This window comes from Spea bombifrons, chromosome 6, assembly GCF_027358695.1.
Source record: "Spea bombifrons isolate aSpeBom1 chromosome 6, aSpeBom1.2.pri, whole genome shotgun sequence".
In the NCBI taxonomy this organism is placed as follows: Eukaryota; Metazoa; Chordata; class Amphibia; order Anura; family Pelobatidae; genus Spea; species Spea bombifrons.
The window spans coordinates 25,873,198-25,898,030 of record NC_071092.1 but is presented as its reverse complement, the minus strand read 5'-3'; the positions used below and the strand labels follow the sequence as shown (position 1 = coordinate 25,898,030).

The following is a 24,833-nucleotide window of genomic DNA, read 5'->3' as shown; positions in this document are numbered from 1 at the left end:
GGCAAAAAATGAATAATAATTAAAAAAAAATAGTGAGTAAGGGCCAGTTAGAAATAAATTAAAGAATACAAGCTATAGCATTAGCAGTGTTTGGCAAATAATCTCTGAGTAAAGGGCGTTGATTACACGCTACACCAATAAATTCAGAAAAGGAAGCTTGATTTACAGTAGGGTTAGTAAATCTATGATTATAGACTGCATGTTAGTTTTATGAGAGAAATCTCCTGAACTAGGAAAAAATGCTCTTCAGTGCCGTATCCGCAGTTATTTCCAGTATGTCATTGTCCCTCAACTCAGCCCCTTTTCTAATTGGTATAATCTAGAACCACAGTCCGTACACGGCTTCTGAATCACTGCATGGATGAGTGTGGATGTACATGCGTGTATACCAAAGTGCATACATTTGTATTGTTAAATATCACCCAGTCGTCTTAGTCTATTTCTTTTTGAATTCAGTTTCCATTTTAGAAACATAATGCAACCTCTTTGGTATGTTGTACTCGCCACTTATTTGGCAGCGCTTATTCAGTATGAACAAAAGACAAACATAACTATGAACGAGAGATTAAAATAAATCTATTTATAATTAGTCAGATACTTGCTGCTGCATTCTTTAATTTATTCCGTCTTTATAACGGCATTAGAAATCGACAGAAAACGTATACTTTTTGTATGACTTATAATTTAGTGGCAGAAATGACACCAAGTAGTATTTTACTAAGCATCTGGGTCAGTTTGCAATGCGCTGGTTTCTTTCTAGTTCTTGTACAAAAAAATTGTTTTAATCTGGTCTTCCATCACATCTTTCTTTTAAATGTATTTGTTCCCTTTTCCTGTTGGTATCTCTGAGGTATATCTGACCATTTTTGATTCTCTTGTCTTCTCCATTTGCTTTTCTTTTTTTTGTTCCATTTGTCTCTTCAGTGGGTTTTCCCTGAGCTCTTCACTTTCCCTTCTGTCTTTTGTCTTTGTTTTTGTCCCCCATTCCTCTGTGCCTCTTTTTTAATCTTTGTGCCATTGTATATGTACAGCTATATGAGGCATGTCCAGCTCCAACAACCTTTGAAACTGCTTGGAACTTAATGGCCTAATATACGTTTTCTTCCAAAAACTAATACACCTAATAATTTTTGTTTGCTTGTTTTAATTTTTTTTGTTAAAAAGGGTTGTGCCCAGTGTGGTGTAGCACTCAAAGCTATAAAATCATCCTGGAATCCTTTAATGACTGGTGTAAAAGACAATTGCATAAAACAATCCTTAGGAATGTTAATCGAACCAACCAAGCTTAATATATTTTTAAAATCTTAAAGGTTTTGGTACAAAATACTTGTTAAAAGTGATGTTCCGTTGAATATACTAAATGCAACACTTTTGTTACTAAATGCAGGGCTAAAGACATTGTTCCCACAACTAATGAATACCTTAACCCTTCCCAGAAATAATTCTATTAATAAAGTAAAAGTTTGCCTTATTCGTCATTTTTGCAGGATACACTTGGCATGTAAGACAAAAGCAGGCCCTGGTAGATTTTTGCCATGTAAAGTAAAAAGAACATTTAAAAGAAGGTTTAACAACCTATAAGACCAATGAATAAAGTACAATAAGTACTTATATTATAAGCTGGTACAAAAGACCAGTAGTTCACACACATTATTTTTAGGTGAGTATCTTGCTTAAAGTCAATTGATATTTCTGTATGAAACTTAAGGGTACTCAAGATGATTTCAGGCTTTTTTTCATACATTCTTGCACAGTGAAGTAAGTGTTCTGTAAAATAATTTATCAGGTTTTCCCGTTGTGGAAATACAAAAAAACACCGGAAAATTATTGAGAAATGTAATTCCATAGTGGCTGAAGACCACACAGTCCTGTGGGCTTTGAGGTATCTGCCGTGGTTTTCATTTCTTTGTGTTTGGAGCCAGTACATTTTGTGGACTTTTTAGTTAATGTTTTAACCGGTGTTCTTTGCTACAGAATAGAAAATGTAATATTGTATTTGGATATACTTACTTTGGGCATTCTGGATGGACATTTTTAATCTTGTTGATTAGACCTTCAACAGCCAAGTTCACTACAACCCCTTTTCATAGTAAATATATAGTTTGTACGATCCGAGCGCATTTTACTGCATAGAAACTTGTGAAGGAATGAATTCGTTATTGGAGTTCTTCTGTGTCAATTAAACCCCTTCCCGTACTGCCTAAAGAAGGAAGCATTCCGCAGGCAACCAAAGCAGAGTTCCCACTGAAAACAGTTGGGGGGTAGCTGCAGCCAATCGCATATGCTTTTTTAATTTCTTTCATGTGATTGGCTGCTGCTTGGTGAGTTCTGTTGGAGTTCTACTGAACATGTGGAAGATGTTTATATACTGGTTTCAGAATAGGCAGACAGAAGTCTCATTTTCGAACCCCAATAACTAAAGAATTCATGCTTCAATTTAGATGCTTTATAGTCCATGCAAAATGGACATTAAGCCTGCATTAAACAAATAAAAATAGTATCTTAAGACTCAATCTTGAAGATATTGTGATTGACATTTGGTGATTCTCTATACCTATCTTTGTATTCTAGAGTGTATGGAAGTGTATGCATTGGAGCAATACCTTTTCATAAAATAAGACGTTAGTGGGGTCCCTTCTTCGTGTTCTAGTTTTTTTTATGTGTCTACTAATACTAGCTAAATTGAAGTGCAAACATTTCTAAAAGGAAGAGAAAATATGGTGGACGAAAGCCATTCAAGGACTGCTGTAGACAGAACTCAATTGTGACCATGTTCTGTAGGACAGAAAGCTATTCTCCCAACTGTGCTACTTATTATAGTAACTTATCTTGAATTTGATATTGCTGCTCAAGTTGGTGTGAGTGGCTATTACGTTTAGACTCCAGCACTAATGAGCCATTACCAAAATTCTTGACTGTAAGAGGGTGACTGCTCTGTCTGGCCATCGTTGCTGTCTTCCTCTTAGCAATACCCAGCTACAAGATGGTTAGGCGGTCTGGTCCTCAGAGTAAAAATTAGACTTGGGCGCCGGCCAACTCTTCATGTTCGTCTTCGTGGGGGAAAAAATCTTCGTAACGCAGTACGCACTGCACAGCAACTTTGGCGCCAGGATTTTAAATGTCCTTACGAGCAACTCTATTGGTTGCCGGCAGGGGCCTTCTCTGCCATCAACCAATGAAGTGCACCTGCACTTCATTGGTTGATAGCAGACTAGCCCCCTGCTGGCGACCAATAGTCACTCGTACAGACTTTTAAAATCCTGGTGCAACCTGGCCGGGAGAGGCCAGTGGTCTCCCCGCTCCAAGAGTTAAAGGTCCATACGAAAGACCAATAGAGTCGCTCATATGGACCTTTAACTCTTGGAGCAGGGAGACCGTGTCTGCAGTTTTGTGTTTCTAAATGACCTAAAAATGCATGTTGTTGAGGTATTTTAAATCGCTGAGGTTGACTTCATCACAAAGACAGAATATTTGAACTACATAACTTCTTGTGTACATATATCAAGAAACTGCCATTGATCCCCCTGACTCTTGTGTTTTGTCAAGTTGACAATTTTCTCACTCACATCCAACAAGCTCAGAAAAAAATAAGGGTGCCATTATGAGGCTTGGTCTGGAACCTTTGCAGATTCTTTGTCTGTTTTAACTTGTTAAATTGTTATACAAAACTTAATATTTTAACTGCTTAGGTTGATGTTAGTCCAGGAAACAAGAGATGAATTCAGTCTTATGGTATTTATGAGCTTTTCCAGTTTCCCACAAAACCATATAATGCAGTTGAAGCTTCCATCGGCTGAACAGATGAGCACTAGGTATTTTTATGGCCCTTTTAAAATTTATAAACAATGGATTTAGATTGGAAATGTAGCTCGATGTGACCTAAGCAGGATAATGGGAAATACATGTTCAGCTCGCATACTGCTAAGTGGTTTCTTCAATGATCATACATTCTGTCTTAATTTCAGATCCAAATTGTGATGTTTGCTTTGCTTCACTCACTGAGCATTCAATGGATATTAACTTGGTGCTAATGACTGGTGCTATTACCAGTACAACGCTGTAATCCGTACAACCGAGGAAGAAAAAGACAAACACTTGGGTTTTACATATATTCCTATTCCTAGATTTATTTATAAGGAGCAAACAAAAACTGTGCGAATGGAATAGTTTTTTTTAGTTTTTTTTTGGTTAATGGTTAAGCACCACATCTTTTTCCTGCTTGGTGTTTGCCTCATTAATTGCCTAGTTGCCATGCTGTACACCACAAAGACAAAGAGCTGATGTATGTGTTGTTTTTGTTAAACATTCACTATGTATGCTGCCTTTCTTATGAGTACGGAAAAGTCTTGTCTCATTATGACTCTGTGGCATCACCATCTGAAAGCCTTGGTAAAATGGCACCTAGGACATTCATAAAAGATCTGGTTCTTTCCCGAGGTGTTTCCGTTTCTGAGACTTGGAAGTTAAAAAGTCAAGAAGCCACTGATATAACTGGGATTTTTTGGTATTTTGAGGTCTTGTGTGTGATTTTCCATGCATAGTCTGGGTTTTTTATGAAAGTGGAAACAAAATAAAGCAAAGTACTTGTTGGCCCTTATACCCGTTACAATATGTACTCTTCTGTTTGCATGAATGTTCGTCCAATTTGAACAAACCTGTTAGAATGTATTCTTTTGGCAAGCCTTGACTGGTTTCGGGAAGTGCCAATCTTTTGTAGTTGAAATGTTTTGCCTTAACAAACATGGCAGTTAATGTAGTAAAGGCAGCACTGAGTCTTTGTAAAGAGAAAAAGGCTGTTGTGCTACTGAATATGATCACTACTTTAATAAGATAAATTAAAGCAGATCACCTTTACCAAGTCCTACAAATCCTAGTTATTTCCACTAGAGAAGAGTATTTGTATTTAGTTATTAAATTGAGCAATATATGCGTATGTATTAATAACCACATGGTCCAGACCATGGGACCAACTTCCTGTTGTAAGAATCTGGATGATTATTACCAGGACTTCTTTCTGTTTTTAATTTGTCCATTATTGAATCATTAATATTGTGAATATTCTGTTATTTTATTAGCTGAAGGGGTGTTATTTCACCCTCAAAATGCTGTGTTTTTTCTTTTGTGCTAATCTTTCTCAACAGGGCAATTATGCCCTTCTAGCTGTTTGCTAAATTACATTCTTTTCCCCTTTCACTTACTTAAAATGTATTTGTTTGTTGAAATATTTTATAGAAACATTACAATGAAGACCATACACATTGGAAATTTGCAGGTGTTTCAGTTAGGGGAGGCTGCAATAGGAAGGCAAAAAAAAGACAACAATGGAATGCAGGATTTTTAATACTTTTACACAGGATGACCATTTAAACAAAGACTTGTGCATCCATATCTAGTCCAGCAAGATATAGAAAAGAAAAAACTGTGGTGATCGGAGTATGTTTAGGTGCCCAAAATGACTATACTGTGAGTTGCAGGTGAGACATTTCATACCCCTATTTCTATGATGCAATATACAGGGCCAGCTCTGGAGAGTTTATCCTGCCAGAAGGGCCCAGCTATTGCCCTTTTATAATACATAATTTCATATTTCTGTATTAGGTATGCTTTCTGAAAGCCCGCCCCTGAGGAGTTTTCCGATCAAAAGGGGATGAGGTGAGAAGATAAGCAATAAGTGGTGCTTTAAATATGCTTTGTGAAGGCCTGTCAGGGCCATTGACCCTTCGCAGTGTACATTGAGCTGTGATGAAATCTTGACTTCCCAAAACCCATCTACCAACGAATGAATATAATAGTGTATTTGAAACAGACCATTTCGAGAAAGGGAAACACAGTACGGAAATATTTTTGCATTATAGCCTCTGTAATAAAGCAGTGATAAAACACTCCAATATGTGGTGCTATACATTATAGTGTATTGTTGCGTGCAGTATAAATACTGAATTCCTTACATCCCAATCCCATGCTGAGGAAAAATAAATGTGAAATAGAAAAAAGGGACTTTCAATCCCCAATACACAGATATTTCACATTTTCCAGGATGTTGATTTATATTGTAGAAATGTTTTTCGTCTAGAGAGCTATACATGGGGGGGTGGGGTGCGCATGTAACTGAATTAGAATAGTTATTGCATGCAAAATCAATGGGGGTATGAATCCTGTTGCGAAGTTAAAAAGGATGATTATTACTGTATCAAGTAATGGAAGGGTCCAATCAGCAGGAACATTCTGCCGCTTGGTATGGCGGTAAAATCTCTTTTGAAACTTTTGCACCAGGATACCTTCTTTATATGTGGCACTCGGTCTGGTTAAATGCCTTTCAAAAATTGTGTTCCTTGATTCTGTAGATGTATTCTTCTGTGCTTGTGAAGATAAGTGGTTGATTGGTCGCTTGTTTCATTAGTCCTCATAAATAATAACATTGAATCACACAGCATCAGTCTTGCGTTTTGCGTTACTTGATTTTCTGAGGTTTTAGAATAACGCTGGAATAAGAACGAATGCATGAGAAAGCATAGGGGGATATTTCTCTTGTATTGATGTAGTTGTTTTCAAGATGTAAATACTCTATGCTGGAGTCTCTTTCATCCTCAGCGCTGCAGATACAGTGTGGAGACACAGACCTGTAACAGATATAAACATATGTACCTTGAAACTTTCCAACATTCTGAAAGGAAATTACATTATAGACTCCCAGGGAGTGTAGCTGTGTAGTTCCAGTGAATGCTTTGTTACCTTTTGCTGGTGAGTTTACGGTACACGGTACTATCAAACTCATCTGAGATAGGATTTTCATTTTTTAGCTATTTACTAAGGGGCTTGTTGAGACAATTTAGGCCTTCTCACTGGGGAAACTATTAGAGATCACACAATATCTCAATGAGAAGCTACACCCCAGAGGGTTTTCTTTGTGCATGTTTCGTTGTGTTCAGGACATTGGAATTAATGGAAAATAAGCTTGGTGAAGCCAGGCAAATGGTAAATCTGCAAAGAACGATAAATGTATTTGCAAAGTTTCTGTTTACAAAAAGTTAAATGTAGTTAAAAATCATGATGATTAAAAGAGATCTCGTAGAACAAGCTCTGTATTAAAGTTTGGGTCACACTGTGAACTTGTTAAGCCCCAAGCTGCCATGCAACTTACCCTTACATATACATATATATATATATATATATATATATATACATGCGTAAGTATGAATACCATGAGCTGTGTGCAAAATCACAGGTAAGTGGTCAAGTGTACATTTTAATTCACATAAGTATAATTACACAGTATGTGCTTTATTGGAAGACACCATCTCCTAATAGCATTTACCTGATTTTGTTGTTGTTAAGCCTCAGAATATGAAGGTCTTTCATATCTTCCATTCCAACCGGCACACTTGTCAATTGATTGTAATCGAGAAAGATTTCTCTCAATGAGTGATATGCTCCATGAAAAGAAACTGGGTCCATTCCGTCGTTGTCAAGCTTGTTGTGAGAAAGGTAGAGATATTCCAGTCCCGGCTTCAAGTGGGCAAACACATAACCCGGGATCCTTTCAATGTGATTACCAATCAGCACAAGATGCAGTAAAGATTTTGGTAGGTAGGATGGCACGTGATAAAAATTGTTGTAGGAAAGATCTAGTGATTCCAGGTTCCTTTGTAAGTAAGGAAAATGAAAACTGGTAAGAATCAATGCACATAAACAAAATGTACAAATACATTACTTGTAAGGAGGTTTTGTGCTGTTGTTTTTCTTGCCTTTATTAAATAACTTTTAAGAATGTTTTATTTTAAAAAATCAGTGGAACCTTTTATGAAATAACAGATGTTATTTCTACGTTCTTCCCATGGGCTAAGGCTCTCCTCCTCACTCATCACCTCTTCCTTTTCCCGTCTGCAAGATTTCACTCGAGCCGCCCCATATCTCTGGAATCTACTCCCAAGGAACCTTCAGCATTCACCCTCCCTTATATTTGTCACCCCATTTCCCTCTAGATTGTAAGCTTGCGAGCCGGGCTCTCTCCACCAAATGTATCGGTTTGTCTTAGTCTGTCAATTCTTGTCTTGTCATACCCCTTGAATTTATGTATTAAGTGCTGCGTAAACTGTTGGCACTATATAAATAAAAGATAATAATAATAATAATAATGTTGTAAGACTAGCGTAATATGCTTATGTTGTATATGTTGTATATGTTGTATATGTTGTATGTGGCACCACACACATGCACACTTTAATATCGTTATATACTGAGGCAAACATTGACAGTGGTGCAGCATAACTGTTATCATTATGTACTCAGGCAGACACTGACAGGGGTACAGCATATAACTGTTATCATTAAATACTGAGGCAAATACTGACGGTGGTATAGGAAGGGTTTCCATCACCTTTACCCACCATAACTTATATAATGGTATTTCTTGGCTACCCAAGCCTCAACTATTAAGCCAGTATCACAACCTCATGCTGACGAGTCCCATTAAGGACGAAACAGCTGTCCATGATATTCCCCAACCGAGCCTGCTCCTCTAGCAGTAGACATTACTGGCCGTCTCTGGAGGGGTGGTGGCACCCCCTGATGAGAGGCACCCGAGGCGGACCGCCCCCCTCTAGGTAAACTACTGATCCTTTGGTTATTATGTTTGAATGTGCATATACCACAGTATATGTATAGGCAAAAATCCAGATAGGACGGATATTGCTTTCAGTACAGCAGTAGGGAATTTTTCCATAAATATTCTGCTTTTATAATGTTTTGTTTCTTGTATTTCTAATGGGATTCCTCCCCTTTGTGGTTGCATATAGAAGTCTCTGACATACTAACCTGGAAGTGTGTTCTCTATATGAAAGTTGTATTGATTCTCAAGGAGTTGTGCAGAAATATTAATTAATCTGGGAAATGTGTATCCATAGATTCTTATATGAAATACCGTATTTGCTCGATTATAAGACGACCCTGATTATAAGACGACCCCCCAAAATCAAAATATTAATTTAGGAAAAAAACAAAAAGCCTGAATATAAGACGACCCTATAGGAAAAAAAGTTTTACCAGTAAATATTAATTCATGTAAATATATTTTTTAAATTTCCTTTTATTTGCCAACCTGCCCCCCCCAGTTATGCCACTCTGCCCCCAGAAATGCTTTATACCCCCCCCTATTTGCCACTCTGCCCCATGATATGCCTTATACCCCTATATTCCACTCTGGCATATAGGGGGTTAAAAGGCATATCATGGGGCTGAGTGGCATATAGGGGGTTAAAATGCATTTCTGGAGGTATATATGCATATCATGGGGCTGAGTGGCATATAGGGGGTTAAAATGCATTTCTGGAGGTCCAGAAATGCATTTTAACCCCCTATATGCCACTCAGCCCCATGATATGCCTTTTAACCCAGCATGTACTGGCTGCCTTGGCTTGATAGGAGTGTGATTGCTGCTAACAGCAATCACACTCCTATCAAGCCAAGGCAGCCAGTACATGCTGGAACCTGGGGATGATAGTAGTGGGATTACAGCCTCCCTATGCCATGCTACAACCCCCACCCCCCTTACACATCCATGCTATCACACACAAACACACATTCACAAACATTTAAATACTCATTCATTCCATTAATCACACATACTTCACACATTAATCACACATACTTACCCAAAAACCCTCCCCCACCCCCTTACCTGAACTGCAGATCTCTCACTCGAAGACTTCTGCAGGGGACCGACTGTACCAGCAACTTCTCTGGCCCCGCCCCCAGAGGAGGGAGGGGGAGATAGAGTTCTGTGAGGAAGCTACAAGCTTCCTGTCCTCCTGCTTCTAACGGAAGAGACGCTGCTCGCGACCGGTAAGCAGCATGGCCCTAGCCATTTTTTTGGGGTCTGATTAGAAGACGACCCCGATTATAAGACGAGGGGTATTTTTCAGAGCATTTGCTCTGGAAAAAACCTCGTCTTATAATCGAGCAAATACGGTAATAAAAAAATATCTACCAGACCAGATGAAGTACTTTTTAAATACAAAGTATTCCCTAGTATTTTCCCTGTAAAAAAAAATAGTTGTTGATTTGGTACTTACTCATGTAACATCCAGCTCAAAGGAGCAATGCTCGTCTCCTCAAGTTTGTTATATCTTAATACAACTGTATTGAGATTAGTTGTATGATTAAATGCGATTTCTGAAATTTCTTCAATCTCATTATTTTCAAGGTAAAGTTCCTGAAATCAAATGCCAAAAATAAATAACAAATCTAATTCAAGACTGTATGGCATTGCCTTTTTTCAAAGCATAATATTGTCTAAATGTGTAATTTAACCCCTTCAATCCCCTATAGACGTACCGGGACGTCCAAAAAACGCCCACTAAGAAACCCCTATGGACGTCCCGGTACGTCCAGCCTTTGTGTGCAGTGTCAGGGACACATCCCTGCCGCTGCACGGGAGACCAGGCTGTCGTTTGACAGCCTGGACTCCCCACTGACAGCAGAAGCCGGCTTTGCCGGCTTTCTGCTGTCCGATCGCCTGTAACAGCTTCCGGCATGAAAGCCGGTGATGCATTGAACCCCATACAAGTGTGCTTTGCACTGGCAGACTTGTCAAAGACAGAGATAATGAGAAAGAACAGGCAAGATCCCACACCGCTATACCTCAATAGATGGCGGGAGTCCCTGGGGAATAGTTCGGAATTTATTCTTGGCCAGTCGCATGTAAGTCAGGCTTTGCAGTGGCTTGAAAGCTAGAGGATCAATATTTGCTTCACTCAACTGATTACCCTCTAGTTCCAGGGTAACTAGGTCCTTTAAGCCTGAAAAAGAAAAAACTGTCATTGCACAAGAAACACAAAAAATGTTCAATGTAATGTCTGATTATACATTTATTGTATATATCTGTCACCTTTAGGAAAACCAGTAAAAACGTAGGTAAAATAGTCTCATGTGTCATAGTGATGTAAGGAGTTGAGCTGCTTATGTGCCATATAATATACAGTGAGATATCAACTATAATATATGTATTTCTGTATGTTGTGACAATCTCCTTTACAAGGGTTTTTGTTAAGGATACTTAAAAATCAATGCCTTCTATGGTAAAAACAAAAAAACCACAGAACAGATCCTGCAGGTGTTCAGGTGTTTTTATGTGCTGAACACTTAAGCACATGCAGATACAATATCTGATACTAAAGTACCTTTAAAACTGTTCTCCTCAATGCCTGCAAGATTATTTTCATTCAGTTTCAATTCCTCCAGTGTAGATGGCAATTCACTTGGGATATGAACCAGCAGGTTCCCATCTAAGTACATACGTTTTAAATTCTTCAGTGACTGTGAAAGGGCAGGAAAACAATCAAACAAATACATAGGTAAATAGACTTTATTGAACAATATTATTATTGACATCACATTAAGTATAACTTTTCCAGTTTTGTTGTTGTTTTTTTTTTTTTTTTTTTTATTTATTTTAAACATATATAAAAAAGTAAAAAAATACAGAAAACGTACGAAGACAAGTCAATACAGAACAAACATCATAAAAATCAATTCGTCATCTCAATAAATTAATTGATCACAATATCAGAATTAGTAATAAAAGGGGTAGCTCTCGGCTAATACAGGGGCTACAACAGCGATTATGTAAAAAATTGCTCTTAATTTCCCTCAAAAACTGATTTCCAAATTTTAGAACCCTCTTCTGCTGTTTTATATTGATTTTTTTTTTTCCATTTCAATCTCTCTCCCATTTATCAAGGTATGTACGTATTTCACTCCTTTGACTGTTATTTATCAGGTTCGATGTTATTGTGTATTTTATTCTTGGTGTTTTATGTCAGCATTTACCGTTTGCTCATTATACTTTGTGATTATAATGTATTGCTTGTTGAATAATGTCTAAAAATAAAGCTAAATGTTTAGCATTTAATCTCTTGTGCATGGGCACTGTTCATTTGAGCACCTGGTCTCCTTATCTAAGAATCTAAATAGCTCTGGTTTATCACTTATCTGATAACATGCCTTTTTAGAATTTAGAATCATATTGTGTACTTAGTTGCTTACACATAGCTTGTTCATTTTGGCTTTATTTTTGTTGATTTATATCATGACACGGTGTAATATGTCATATGTTGTTTATCTGAGGTTGTATTTACCAAATTTTTAGACCTTCTAAGGAACATATGCTTGTTATTATGCCCTGGTATTTAAAATCATAGAGGGTGTACTTACTTTTTCACAGTGTTGTGTGTATGTATGTATATATATATATATATATATATATATGTGTGTGTGTGTGTCTTTGTGTCTTTGTGTATGTATAGATATATATATACACACGTTATATACATAAAATGCAGTGGTGATCCTTAGATTATTTCAGTTTTATGACTCAATGGATAATCCAGATGCCAAAGTAAAACATTTTCTAAACCATCTACAGAATCTTTCATACCCATGAAAGAAGAAAATTGTGTCAGGAAATATACTTGGACAGTATTTAATATTGTGCCCCTAGTTATTACATTCGGAACATGATTTCTTGTGTGTTCTTGATGGAGCCTCTTCATGTGGCAGCCAGAGTATCAGGATTTTTCTCAACACTGTTTATACAGCTAAAATAAACCAGGATGGACATTGATTGTTCCAGGTCCTATAATACTGATTTCCTGTTTTATATTTTGTGTGCTAGTTGTTGTAAGTTCTTTGCAGGAACCTTGTCAGTTTGCACAAAAGATAAAGAACTATCCCTGCTAATGAAGCTTAATGTGTAAATGTAGCAATTGCCAGCATGTAAGAGCCATTCTGGTGATCTATATTCTTCATACTGTATAAATTTAACCCGGTCCTTGTGTTGTTTTCAGTGTAGCGTTGTGCCATGAAAACTTGAATTCATCCTTTCTTTCATTCAATATTAACAGTTCTGCTGGAAGACTTATCCAGATCTGTCCAGAAACACTATCATTTTAGAGTATGGTCTTGTGTCCTGGCATCTCCCCTTCTTAATATGAACTTTACTTTGTATTTTTGTGTTTTGAATGTTACTACCAAATCCCCTTTTTCTAGACCTGTCTCTAAGCTCTACATATGAGATCATTTTGCCTTTGCCTGCAATATCTATCCTGTAAACCATGTATTGTTGTAGTAGGCTTTATCGACAGATTTGCATAACAAAGGATAATATGGAATATTTTCCTTTTACATGCATAGTACAGGATGAAGCACTTTATTTCTTTCAGACTATAGTATTGCTTGCTGTGGGTGGATATTTGATTGCGCCACAGAAGGTCTATTGGACAGTCAAGAAGGAAGTTATCAGTAGAGACCAATGGAACCAAAAAATTCAGATGCCAGCTCAGATGCCATGTACACCTCTTGAGTTTTCATACCCTTGGACATCCAGAAATGACTTGATTCAGCTGTTTTTTTTCTGCTACTAATAAATGTTCCACAAAGTGGTGCATTATCTTACCATACTTATTTAGTATCCGACGTGGACAGTATTTTTTGACCTTTTACTGTTACACTAAGCATTGATAGTATAGATCAGTTTCAAAAAATCATACCTTAAATGCCCTTGTGTCTATTTCAGCAGATGTAATATTATTTTTGCTAAGATCAATCCTTTCCAGGTTAGGCATTCCATTAAATGCTCCATTTGGAACCGATGTAATAAAATTCCCTATAGTATAAAAATACTTTTTAGTGTGCATATTGGTATTTCAAGGAATACTTTCAAAGTATAGCAGGCTTTAGCATTTTTATTTTTCCAGTTCATTGTTACTTCTGGAACATAAGAGTTTAGTAACCACAAACCTTAGTTTATATGTGTCACAAAGGGCACTGAAAATAATACAAACAAACTTCTACTGCAAAAAAAAGATGATTATATCATAAGCCAAGCTGCACATTCGACTTATCTTATAGCAGTTATACTAACATGATTTAATATAAATATATATTACTCAATCTTGTTGCTGGTTGTTATTTTATTAGCTGTGGATTTTCACACTGTGAACTGTTGTAATTCACAAATGTTTGCAATGCAGACTGTTCATATATGCATTCCACTTCCACTAAATAACCTTATTCATTTTCTTACCAAAAAGGTATTAGGGTATATATTGTGAAACTAGCTATATTTGATTTCACTGGCAGGCCCTGTTTTCTTATTTCTAAAGCTGAGGGGTCCATAAAGATGTCTTCCCAGGTAAAACCCACATATCAGGCATGGTACACAGGGAAAAATTATGTCCTTGAACTGCTAGTCATGCTAGCTTATTGCTAAAAGTCAAAGTTTTGTCTGTTCGGAACCCTGCTAGAAATCACCTCTACAGAGTAATGAGAAAATGAATACTGCTTACCTAAGAGATCCAGGCTCTTTATGTCGGGGTCTGATATGGGAGGTATTCGTGTCAGTTTAGCATTGGAGCAGCTCACTGTGATTTCTGAAATGAAACAACCAGGTGGCAGGGCAGGATGATGGGTCTGTGTAGGACGGCGGGAACCTGGGAACCTTCTTTGCGGTGCTCTGAAAACATCTCCCCGCAAAATGTCATCTTCATCATCATCCTCATCTTCGTCCTCATCTTCATCCTCTGGCTCAAATTCTTCCTTTTCACGTTCCTTTTTCTCTCTTGCTAATCGATTGACCTCCTCTTCTCTCCTGTCTTCCTCTTCTTTTCTTTTTCTTTCCTCTTCTCGCTTACGATTTTCTTCTTCCTCTATTCTCAGTTCCTCTTCTTCATAGGCTTTCCTTCTTACCAATACAAGTTGTCTTTCGGCTTCTTCAGCTTCCAGCTTAAGTCTTTTTTGTTCTTCCTTCTGGCGCCTCCTTTCCTCTTTTTTCTTTTTGGCCTTATTCTCTTTATCCCTTTTTCTTTCATTTTCTTCCTCAGTCTCTTCTTCCTCACTTCTAAGTAGCTCATCCATCTCTTCTTGTGTCCTTGGAGACTTCTTAAGAACTTCTTCACTTGGATCATTTGGTACTGGAGAATCACCAGAAAATTCTAGTCTATTGTCCATTGAAAAACTGTTAAGTACTTGAACAGGAAGAGGAACCAAGATGAAAGACGTGCAAAGGGATAGAGTAATATAAGGTATGTTAGTACTTTTTAACATTGCCCTTAACAAACGCCACTATTTTTTAATTAATCAGTAGCTTTCAAAAGAAAAACAAAACATAATTCTAGTTTTTGTCTAACTTTAAATTATATATTTGACTTTGTTTGTAAAATCCAAATAAAGTTTTATACTGCCATTAAAGAAACAATCTACGTTTTGGAAAGGCTTTTGTATATTTTTTTTTTGGGGGGGGAACACCGAATTTGATTGTAATTAATTAAGAAACAATCAAACTATACATCCCATGTGTATCATGCATAATATATATTTAATATGGGTATATGGTAATGTAGTTTTTTCCTTCGTAACTTTTATGCAGTAAGGATATCAGATCAGATTTATGTTTGTCCTAGTTTTGTTATTTAGGTTCCATTCAGGTGGGATCCATGTTTACATTTTGCAAGTTTACACTCACTCATGAAGGTATTACTAGGTAAAAAATATGGAACAGAAAATGATCCCGGGGTGACAGGTTTGAAGAAGGACAATGTTAACATTAGAGCAGATGCTTCTGAAACACCAGTTATTACAGTGTATCATCATACATTGAACCAGACATGCTTCTCTCGTGTCTGTATGTATGTATATATGAGTTGACAGTGTGAGGCAGATTGTTTATCAATACCAGTTGAAAGATAACAGGCTTTGTAAGCTTGAAGTTAATAAAGAAGCAACAACCACCAGTTTTATGTTACTTTGATATACCCACCACATACACAAAAGATATATTTCTTCTTTTTGATCACTTGAATTTGCAACTAATTCTGAATTTGATTTACCTTTTAAAGTTTCAGTAATTAAAAGTGTTGTCCAGTATTTCCAAATATTGCATTGATACCAGATTGGAACACTGTATTCTTGTACTTTGTCCTCCTATGACTGTAATTTACATTAGCCATGGTGGAGCTACCATATAAATAGGTTAAGCATTTACTTAGCGGAAGAAGACAAAATACCCATATGAGTGTGAATCTGGTTCCTCATAATATACTACATGATATTATGCATTTACAAAGTCAAATTTGTGATCATAAATATTGTGTTCCTTCATGTATGTAGGCTTATTTATTTTTAAAAGATGACACCCTATTAAATCTATTGGCTTAGGGCCGAAAAAAACTAGAGCTGCCCCTGCACATTAGTTGCGTAGTATACTATGCTATTCCATGCTATTATCTTACATAGTTCAGGCTTCGTAAACTAAAACATGGGTATATATTTCATAGCTGATTTAATATAATCAATATGTATAAATAAAACTAGTGAATTTGATTTGTGTGGATCTGTGTAATGTTATTATCACTGAAAGTCCTGTTGGAAAGAATGAGGCTGCATAATGCTTCTCCCAATAGGACTAATGCGATATTGGTAAACTTTGTTAGGATTGGATTCTGGTTACGCTGGCAGCACTAATTCCTGAAAAAGTAAAAAGAAGGTCACCTGGTGCTAGAAAAATTGAAGTGACTCCATACCAATTTCACTGCAGACCGGGCAGCATTCACCTTCTAGGGTCACAGTCACGGGGCACGTCAGAGGGGCGCAGATTGTTTCATCACAAATTTCCTTCCCGTTAGAACACATGCAGGTGATGCAAGGCTTTGGGGACCAGACTGCCTTGTCATACATTACCATCCCATTCACTGTGCAGTGACCTTTCTTAACTAGAACAGGGGGAGAAGACAGCATATTGTTTGCATTTTTAAGTATTTTCTCACTTTTTCCAAATCCCTATACCCAAACACTGAAATTAAAACCACAGGTTACAGGTAAGATGATATAACTAGGCATTGCAAAGAGCCAGCTTCAAATGGTTCTCTGGTGAGAATGACCAAAATCCTCTACACTCCCTGCCCAGACATGCAGTATGTTTTCCCCATCTGTGTATCCAGGTCTTAAATTATTAAGGTATATTCACAATGATAATTCTTCTTCTAGAAAATATCTCGTGTACGTTTAGATTGTAGCACTATCCATATATTTTGGAACATGCTTTCATGGGAGCCCTGCTCGCTGATCACAGTGATCTGCGCAGAAGAGATCATAGGGAGAAGAGGGGGAAACAAAGTTTGAGTGAAAAAATATTAAGAAAAATGTAATTTTAAAAAAAACCTGATGATGTCACTGTATGTTCCCATATTATGCTGGTAACAAAAAAAAAAACAAAGATGTTTTAAAAAATGTGCCCCAACAGCCCTACCACTACAAGTATATATATTTTTAAGAGATCACAATCCCCTTAAGCCAGTAGTTATAAAATATATCTAATATAGGGTAAAAATGAGGAATGTGGACCTCTTGAACATAAGAAAACTATTTACATGGGGATGTTGCTGAATTGGGTCATTGTTAGGATTTCTTCTACACTTAAGTTAAATTGCTAATAAATATTTTTTGCTACTTTAGTATGGGTTTTTACATATTAAAACTAATAATTATGTTTTATGTGTTTCTACGATTATAAAAGAAGACCCTACCTGTCCTGAACAAAATGATGTATAATTTGTCTGGGTATATCAAATATGGAAAAGAGAACATCATTGTTTAACAAACATGTGGTAAAAATTACAAAAAAAAACCTCATTAAGGTATGTGAAATCCCATTCATGAGTTAATAGGTGAATTATTATGGTTTCATTTGAAGAAAGTACTTTAAGAACGTAACACTTGGTTAGACATTAATTAGGTTGGTACTGTCAGTTTTGTCTGTCTGTGGACGGAGCTGTATTAATGTATAGGCTATGAATATACATCATTCAATTAGTTACGCTCACTATAAGCACGTCTGTTGGACAATTCAGAGAAATAAAACAAGTCATAATTCTCACTACTGTTTAACAATAGTCTCATTATTTCCTGTAGGAAATGCCAAGTCTGGTATAACGGAAATATTTTCTGAAGAGTTAATTTAATATGCAGCCATGTTTCTCCCCTAGAGATGTATCTGTTGCCAGTGATTTGAACACTAAAAGTATATCTTCACCAAAAAAACATATTAATCATATGTATTTTACCTCTTTATATTTAATGTCAACTGGACTTGCTTTCCTACTAAGCAGGTTGTGGTTAGAAAGCTCTACTTAAGTTCTACTTAAGAGTTTTATTTAATGAAGCACCTGTGTCCTTCTAAAATAAAAAAACTGTTAAAACGTAATGTTAAAGTAGCCCAGATGATCTTGTGGCATAATCTTCTTTGCTAAAAAAGTGGGGTTGACGTTAATGTTGCTCTAACTCTTCCTCAGATGTACTGAAGTCAATCTGATCTAAACTCACTAAAGGGTGTCTGTTTTAATGAGATCATTTTGTGGCCTACAACCCAGACAGGTATTCTGAAAACATGTCTTCCCTGTGCGAAAATACACTAGGGATGGTCTAAACATTGTGCGTCCATGGCTGCCATGTATCAAAACTCTCCATAACCCTGTACCTTGGGTGGTTGCAAAGACATTTGTGCCTTAAAAAGCTTAAATACATCTTTTTTTTTTTTTTTTTTGCTACTCTTACCTGTAAGTGCTGTATTTTTCCTAACGGACATAAAAACAGACTGATTAGTCTCTGATAATATACCATTTATAATGCAGGGTAGGAGATAAGTACTGACATCACTTTGCCAAGTAATGAGAAGTAATCCGTCTATAAGAGGAATTTTCTGATCTGGTTGGTGTAATCTCAAATAACTACTGGCCAGTATGTTTGGAAGATTTATTAGAATGTTAAACTGAATTTGATTAGGTCATTTATTTTGCATGGATGATATATACATACAGATTGGCTATATTCTGGAATGCATTGTGTGATGCACCATTTACTTTTTAATATAGGGTATATAACTCCTTTTTATCTTTTTTTAGGACACTTGGACAGAAGGTGATTAGGCAGGAGTACAAATAACATATTTTAATGTTATACCTGATATTTTATGGTATATCTATTTTATGGAGAAAATGATATGAAAAGTAGCATAGTTACTTGTCTACAAGAATAAAGGTATACATGTTGGAAAATAGCACTTTCTTTCTATAGCGTCTTTAAAATCTAGCAATTTCATTACTTTAGGCAGTGCTGAAGGTAATACTGCCGTTTATTGCGCCATATTCTATCTGAATATTTTGTTTAATGGCTGCCTTTACATTATGAAACAAAGGTAATTATGTGGCTTCAGATCACAGTATAGCTGGATAATTTGGAAATTAGTCCACTGAAAGCTATCACATCTACCAAATATGTCATTTTCTTTTGGAACACTTTTGTCGTTAGAACGCGCAACCATAAGCCACATATAATGTTTGTCTAAGCTTTTAAACCATTCATCGAAAAGACCATACCTACAATTTATGAGCCACAATTCTTTAGCTTTTACACAGTGTCATCATTCTTGACTATAATCTGCGATTGGATGGAGCCTTCAAGCCATTATGTGGCTTTTTAAAGTAGTGTTTAGTCTTTAAACTTATATTCAATTGGCCTAATAGTGGAATTGCATAAAAAAACAAAAACCCACTGTCCACGTTTCAGGAAGCTCGAGCCTGACCAGAATTAGATACTATGATACTGGTGACCCAATGGATGGATGTGCCTGCTGGGGCTTTCTCTGATTTCAAGCCTAAAAAAAACTCCACTAGCCGCATTACATCAATTTAATAGTCCACCAGCCAAAATTTGTTCTATAGCAGAATGTTGATCTGAAAGGTATTTGTGAAGAATAAAATATATCTTTGTCTATCAATTAAAATGCGAAACAATTCTGATGGTGACAAAGAATTTGGGGACTTAGTTATTAATGTAGAACATAATTGTGTGTACTGAGCTCAGTTTATTACTGAACATGATTAATTTCCATTATGCTTAAAAATATCACTAAAATAATTATATATTACGTTAAATTATATTAAAAAAAAAGTTGTATCAATACAGATTACTTCTTATGACATCACTGTCCACTAATGGCAACCCACCATTTTTAGATTTTTCATTTGCATTGCAATTCAAGCTGTCTTTTGTGTATTAATTTTCAGATACATTTTACCTTACCAGATACATACTCTTACCTGGTAAAATGTTGTAGCTTGGTGCTTGTTCGTTAACACCCAAAACTGCTTTTAAAATATGCACCACAGCATCATCGTTGTTGTAGATGGGAAAATTGGAGGCTGGAACTGGAATAGGAGTTGGCTCAATTAAGTGCTCGTTTCTTGCTGAGAGCTTTATTTTCCTGCGTCTGTTCTGCATTCTGCGTCTTTGAGCTTTTGAATTAGAGGGCTGTTCATCCTGGCCACAGCAAATGCACAGGTTGATGATCAGAAATAGGCAGATAAGTGGAGTCCTCATTTCTTATTTTCTTATTGTGCAAAGTCCAGACGGACGACTACACGCTTCATGAAACCAGTGCTAGAAATAAACGTGAATACGTAAGGACGTTTCCAAATACCTTACATCTATCATCTTCCATCACATTTCACACCAATACCTTACAATCGGATAAACTTCCACCCTATATAATCCACCAGATAATCTTAATAAATAAATACTTCCTAACTAAGGCTACTTTTCTGTTTTCTTCTTTGTTTTGTTCTTTTTAACCACTTGACATAATGCATAAACCAAGACTAAACCTTACTTCATTCATGTTTACTGACTTGGATTGAGTACACATTATCATATATTTGTCTAAATAATGGATTTTTTTTAAATTTTTTGCTTGTTTTCCCTGGACAGGTATTTATGGGAACTTCCCAGGATAAGGTACCAGGAGCTCTCCTTATGGGGGAGTGGCTTGTGAAGAAGGGGGGCGAGCTGCATGTATGGGTGGGGAGTGGGCGTGGTCAGATATTACTCCCCTTCCAAGAGGAAGAAGAAACTCACCGTAGGACATTACTGAGACGTTATGCCTTTCTTTCCATTTCCTATAGTGTTTATTTTAACAAATCTAAGGGCTTGTGATAACTCCACATGAGCGCTGCAGAACCCGCTGCCATTTTATAAATTTAATAAAAAGTTCACACCCTGACAAACCCCTCACACATTGAAATACATAATGATTACAGTCAGAGACAAGGTCCACACGTTATGCCCAGGGAAAGCGTGCTTGTGCAAAATGCACCACACACTTATTGCTTACAATACAAGGAATAAAGTACTATATGTTCTTTCTAATACAATACATATTGTCAGAGACGCAACAATTAGTAGTTAAAACCACAGTTCATAACCATAGTAGACTTCAGTATATTTGAAAATATACTACATGAAAATTTTTTAATTAGCAATAAATTACTCATATGTTGTGCAGATTTAAAAGGAAAGTGTCAAATCTGAGGTAAAACCATAAAACTATTGAATCCTGCAATGAAACTTCCTATCACTTCTTGTTCAATTTTGAATCCATTTGGATTTTAGCTCTGACGTAAGATCTCCTGCTACCTAAGGCATAACCAAATAATTTGCAGCAATTGTTATTTCCCATGATCCTTCAGTGAAAAATACATTGGACATTACAATGCACACGAGTCTAGAAATTGTTGAAATCACTGATCCTCTGTAAAACTGTTCTCAATTTTGTGTGAGAATTGGGCACAAGTTAAAAATATGATGAAACTGCTAGTTGGCGGATTCCATATACAGCATAATACCAGGGGGCGTAACTAGAAACCAGCGGCCCCCCAACTTCACCATGCAAGATGTCCCACAGTGCCACCTTTGCCCCCAAGCAGCTTATCAGTGCCATCCTAACCTCCAAACACTCTACTTGTGCCATCTTTGTCCCTTAAGGCTGGTCTGTGCCATTATTGCCCCCAAACAGCTTGCAACATTACACATATACGTAAGCACATCTACACAAATGTACACATGCTAGCACACATACGTACTTATGCTCACTGTACATATTCACACTCTCACACCACTTATATATACACATTCATGCTCACACGCAAATGCAACACATACACATTCATCCATTTGCTCTCACAAACACACACTCATACTAACACACACTCCATCTCACACACATACACATCTATGCTAACACACAAACACTTACACATTTATGCTTGTACATACAAACGCTTTCACATACAGATTCATGCATACGTACACTTATGCTTATGTACACTGGTGGTAAGAATACCACGTGGCAGGAGATGGGTTTGGTCCACAAAAGGACAAATGCATGTAGGGAGAGTCTGCAGAATCCTGCCATGCATTTGCAAGGTGGACAACATGCAAATTGCCATACAGTACACAAATCACATGCATTGAAGTGCATGTGATGGCTGAAATGTCCCTTTAGTCTTACTGACAGTCCTATGAGCTGTGTTATGAAAGTTTATTGCCAGTTAGATCCACCTTGCAGAGTTACATTTGATCACAGAACAAAATCCCAAACTATTACTCCATGCAATTAATAAAGCTACATGCCATGTTGGTTTTGTTCCTTTTTTATATTGTAGACAAAACACGTCTTTTTAATTTTACAACTAATCTCTACTGTCTGTTTGTCTCCACATTTCTTTTAAAAGAGATATGACACGATGTTATAAATCATGCACTGTTTCACAGCATTTAAAAATGGAATATTGGTCTAATTACCAACATGTGACTGCTCCTGTCTCACATTCTTTATTTATTTGTTGTGACATAATGCATAACGTAAAATAGAAAAGACAGCCTGTGCTATTAAATGGACTGGTGTTTGTCATTCCAATATACCACTGCCATAGCTTTAATTAAATGTGTCTAAAAACTGATACTAAAATAATAATCCAGTACAGACTTTATTTAATGAAATTAATCATTTATGGATTGTGGTTGTTTCTTCCTAATTTAATGTTTATGCCTACAGGGACTTGCTTAATAAGAATGGACAACAAACTGCCTTCAAGTAATAAAACAAAAGCCTTTATAAATCCCACTCCGCAAGCAATTTATAATTAAAAGAATTTTTACCTGTAAAGCTAAGCTAACGTGATTCTGCTTTAGTCTTCAGTTGGGGACTGGAAGGAAACAAATGAAGTTGATATATTTATAAACAGGAGATCATGTAGTAATGTTGAAACATGTTAGATTGCGTGGAAAGCGACTATCAGACCCCAGGGGTTTTCAGATTGTATTGTCTGATGAATCAGCCTGTGCTTACTAACTCTTTCAACCTCTCTGTCAGCTAGACAGAAAGCAGCATAATACATTTGGTCCTTTGGCTGTCAGGGCACAGCTGGGAATGCACTTTCCAAACAATGTGCTTGCGTCGGCAAGAAAAGTACAGCGTCCTATTAAGGGCCTCTGGTTACATTTGCTTTTAACCCAACTGCACTGCTAGCCTACAAAATTTCTCTTAACTACTTCCAGGTGTGATGAATCAACTACAAAAGTATTGTTTTTAAGAAAAAGTTAGCTTTTGTCTAGATGAAGGAACCCTAGAGTTAAATTAAAGAGCCCATCTAGTTATATTTTTGCATTGAGTGTCATTTTATATTTTTTTCCAGCCTACAAATATTAATGATATTGAGGTTGTACACATTTAGAATTTCATTGCATTATGGTTAATGGATGCATTTGCACGTATGTTCTTTTAACTTGTTTTTTACATAAAAAAGGAAACTAAGGAATATGCACAAACGCTTCCTTAGTACTTTGAAAGCTTAACATTTGATGAGTATTTTAGGTAACCTGCAGTTCTCCTGTACTTTAGTGTGGGAAAAATGCAGATTATGTTGGACAAGTGGCAGCAGAAGGTCTACTGACCACCGGTCATACTACGGTTTTTCACCATCCTCCATGTTACAAAATATTATATATCAGAAGCAGTGAATGTGTCTGCTAGAGGCATTGATACATCCTTCCATAAGTTAATGATGTTTAAAGTACCTCCTATTATAGTACAAGTCTGGCATTCCCAGACCAGCAGAGGGAAGGATTCTAGAATTTGCTCCAGGGAAATGCTACCTTCTGGAGGTAATGTTATTTTAGATAATGGCATGTGACCACACTCTCGCTATATGACTTTTTGCTTGCAAGTTTGCCGCTTCTTAAGACTATACAAATCCATAAGCCTAATTCAAGCTACCTTGATGTATTTAAAAATTGCTGACAGTGCCTGATTAGCCATTTAGTTACCTAAAGTCCATCTCCCCCGTTAACTAAACATTACGAGTGAACCCATATGCATTACATTCTATTCTGTCAAAGTAATTATGTCCTGAAATAGAACAGTGGGAAACTAGCAAACCAGGAGCTAAGGATATTTAGGAAACAAAATCTAAGTTGCAATGTTGGTGGTAAGGGGGGAATGGACATTGTACGTTACCGCAAGCTCAGAATCTGCACGCAAGCCAATTCCATCTGCGAAGTTTCTGTTGAATTGTTAGGGGCTCCGCAGACTCTGTGTCTGCTGCTTAGCTTCGGATGTGAAAGCAGCTCCCAGCTCTGTAAAACTAAATATTGCACAGCCTTCTGTGTTTATCAAGCATTTTTCCCAGCCGGCTGTTCTGGAGTTCCACCAATACAGAGGTCGGCCACCAGAAAGCTGCTACATCGGATTGATAATCCAGCTTTAGCTAGGCGCCTGATTAAGTATAACGAGAACGTATAACAGACTCACAGTAGAAGAAAGGTTTTTCTACTTGTTTTTTCTTCATACATTTTGAAAGTTTAAATGTAAGAACTCCTTACTGGTTTTGTAATTCACTTGTACTCTTCAGGCTGTTGTTTTATCAGCGCTACAGTCCAACTGTTGGCCT

General features: G+C 36.8%; 2 protein-coding genes across 4 annotated transcripts in view; one reads left to right on the top strand and one right to left on the bottom strand.

The window, feature by feature from the left end:
* Nucleotides 1-24,833, top strand: part of CENPP (centromere protein P) — a 110,244-nt gene that overhangs the window by 68,744 nt on the left and 16,667 nt on the right. The window lies entirely within an intron of this gene.
* ECM2 (extracellular matrix protein 2) lies at nucleotides 6,372-24,526 on the bottom strand. 3 transcript variants are annotated; one of them, XM_053469613.1, is made up of 11 exons: nucleotides 24,401-24,526; nucleotides 23,044-23,090; nucleotides 20,148-20,487; nucleotides 16,575-16,763; nucleotides 14,343-15,020; nucleotides 13,545-13,660; nucleotides 11,178-11,313; nucleotides 10,639-10,796; nucleotides 10,071-10,210; nucleotides 7,316-7,642; nucleotides 6,372-6,620 (listed from the first exon to the last, which is right to left on the bottom strand). In XM_053469613.1, the coding sequence occupies exons 3-11, from the start codon at nucleotides 20,425-20,427 to the stop codon at nucleotides 6,452-6,454; spliced, it is 2,193 nt and encodes a 730-aa protein (XP_053325588.1). In that variant the 5' UTR covers nucleotides 20,428-20,487; nucleotides 23,044-23,090; nucleotides 24,401-24,526; the 3' UTR covers nucleotides 6,372-6,451. The 3 variants fall into 3 exon arrangements, with proteins under 3 accessions (XP_053325588.1, XP_053325590.1, XP_053325589.1); XM_053469615.1 differs by having other exon boundaries at nucleotides 14,343-14,966; nucleotides 24,401-24,524; XM_053469614.1 differs by lacking the exon at nucleotides 23,044-23,090 and having other exon boundaries at nucleotides 24,401-24,519.

Coding starts and splice junctions, on each gene's coding strand:
- ECM2 (XM_053469613.1), bottom strand. CDS start 20,427: ATGAGGACTCCACTTATCTGCCTATTTCTGATCATCAACCTGTGCATT. Junction 13,661..14,342: donor AAAGAGCCTGGATCTCTTAG/GTAAGCAGTATT, acceptor TTTATACTATAG/GGAATTTTATTACATCGGTT. Junction 6,621..7,315: donor CTTAACAACAACAAAATCAG/GTAAATGCTATT, acceptor TATCTGTTACAG/GTCTGTGTCTCCACACTGTA.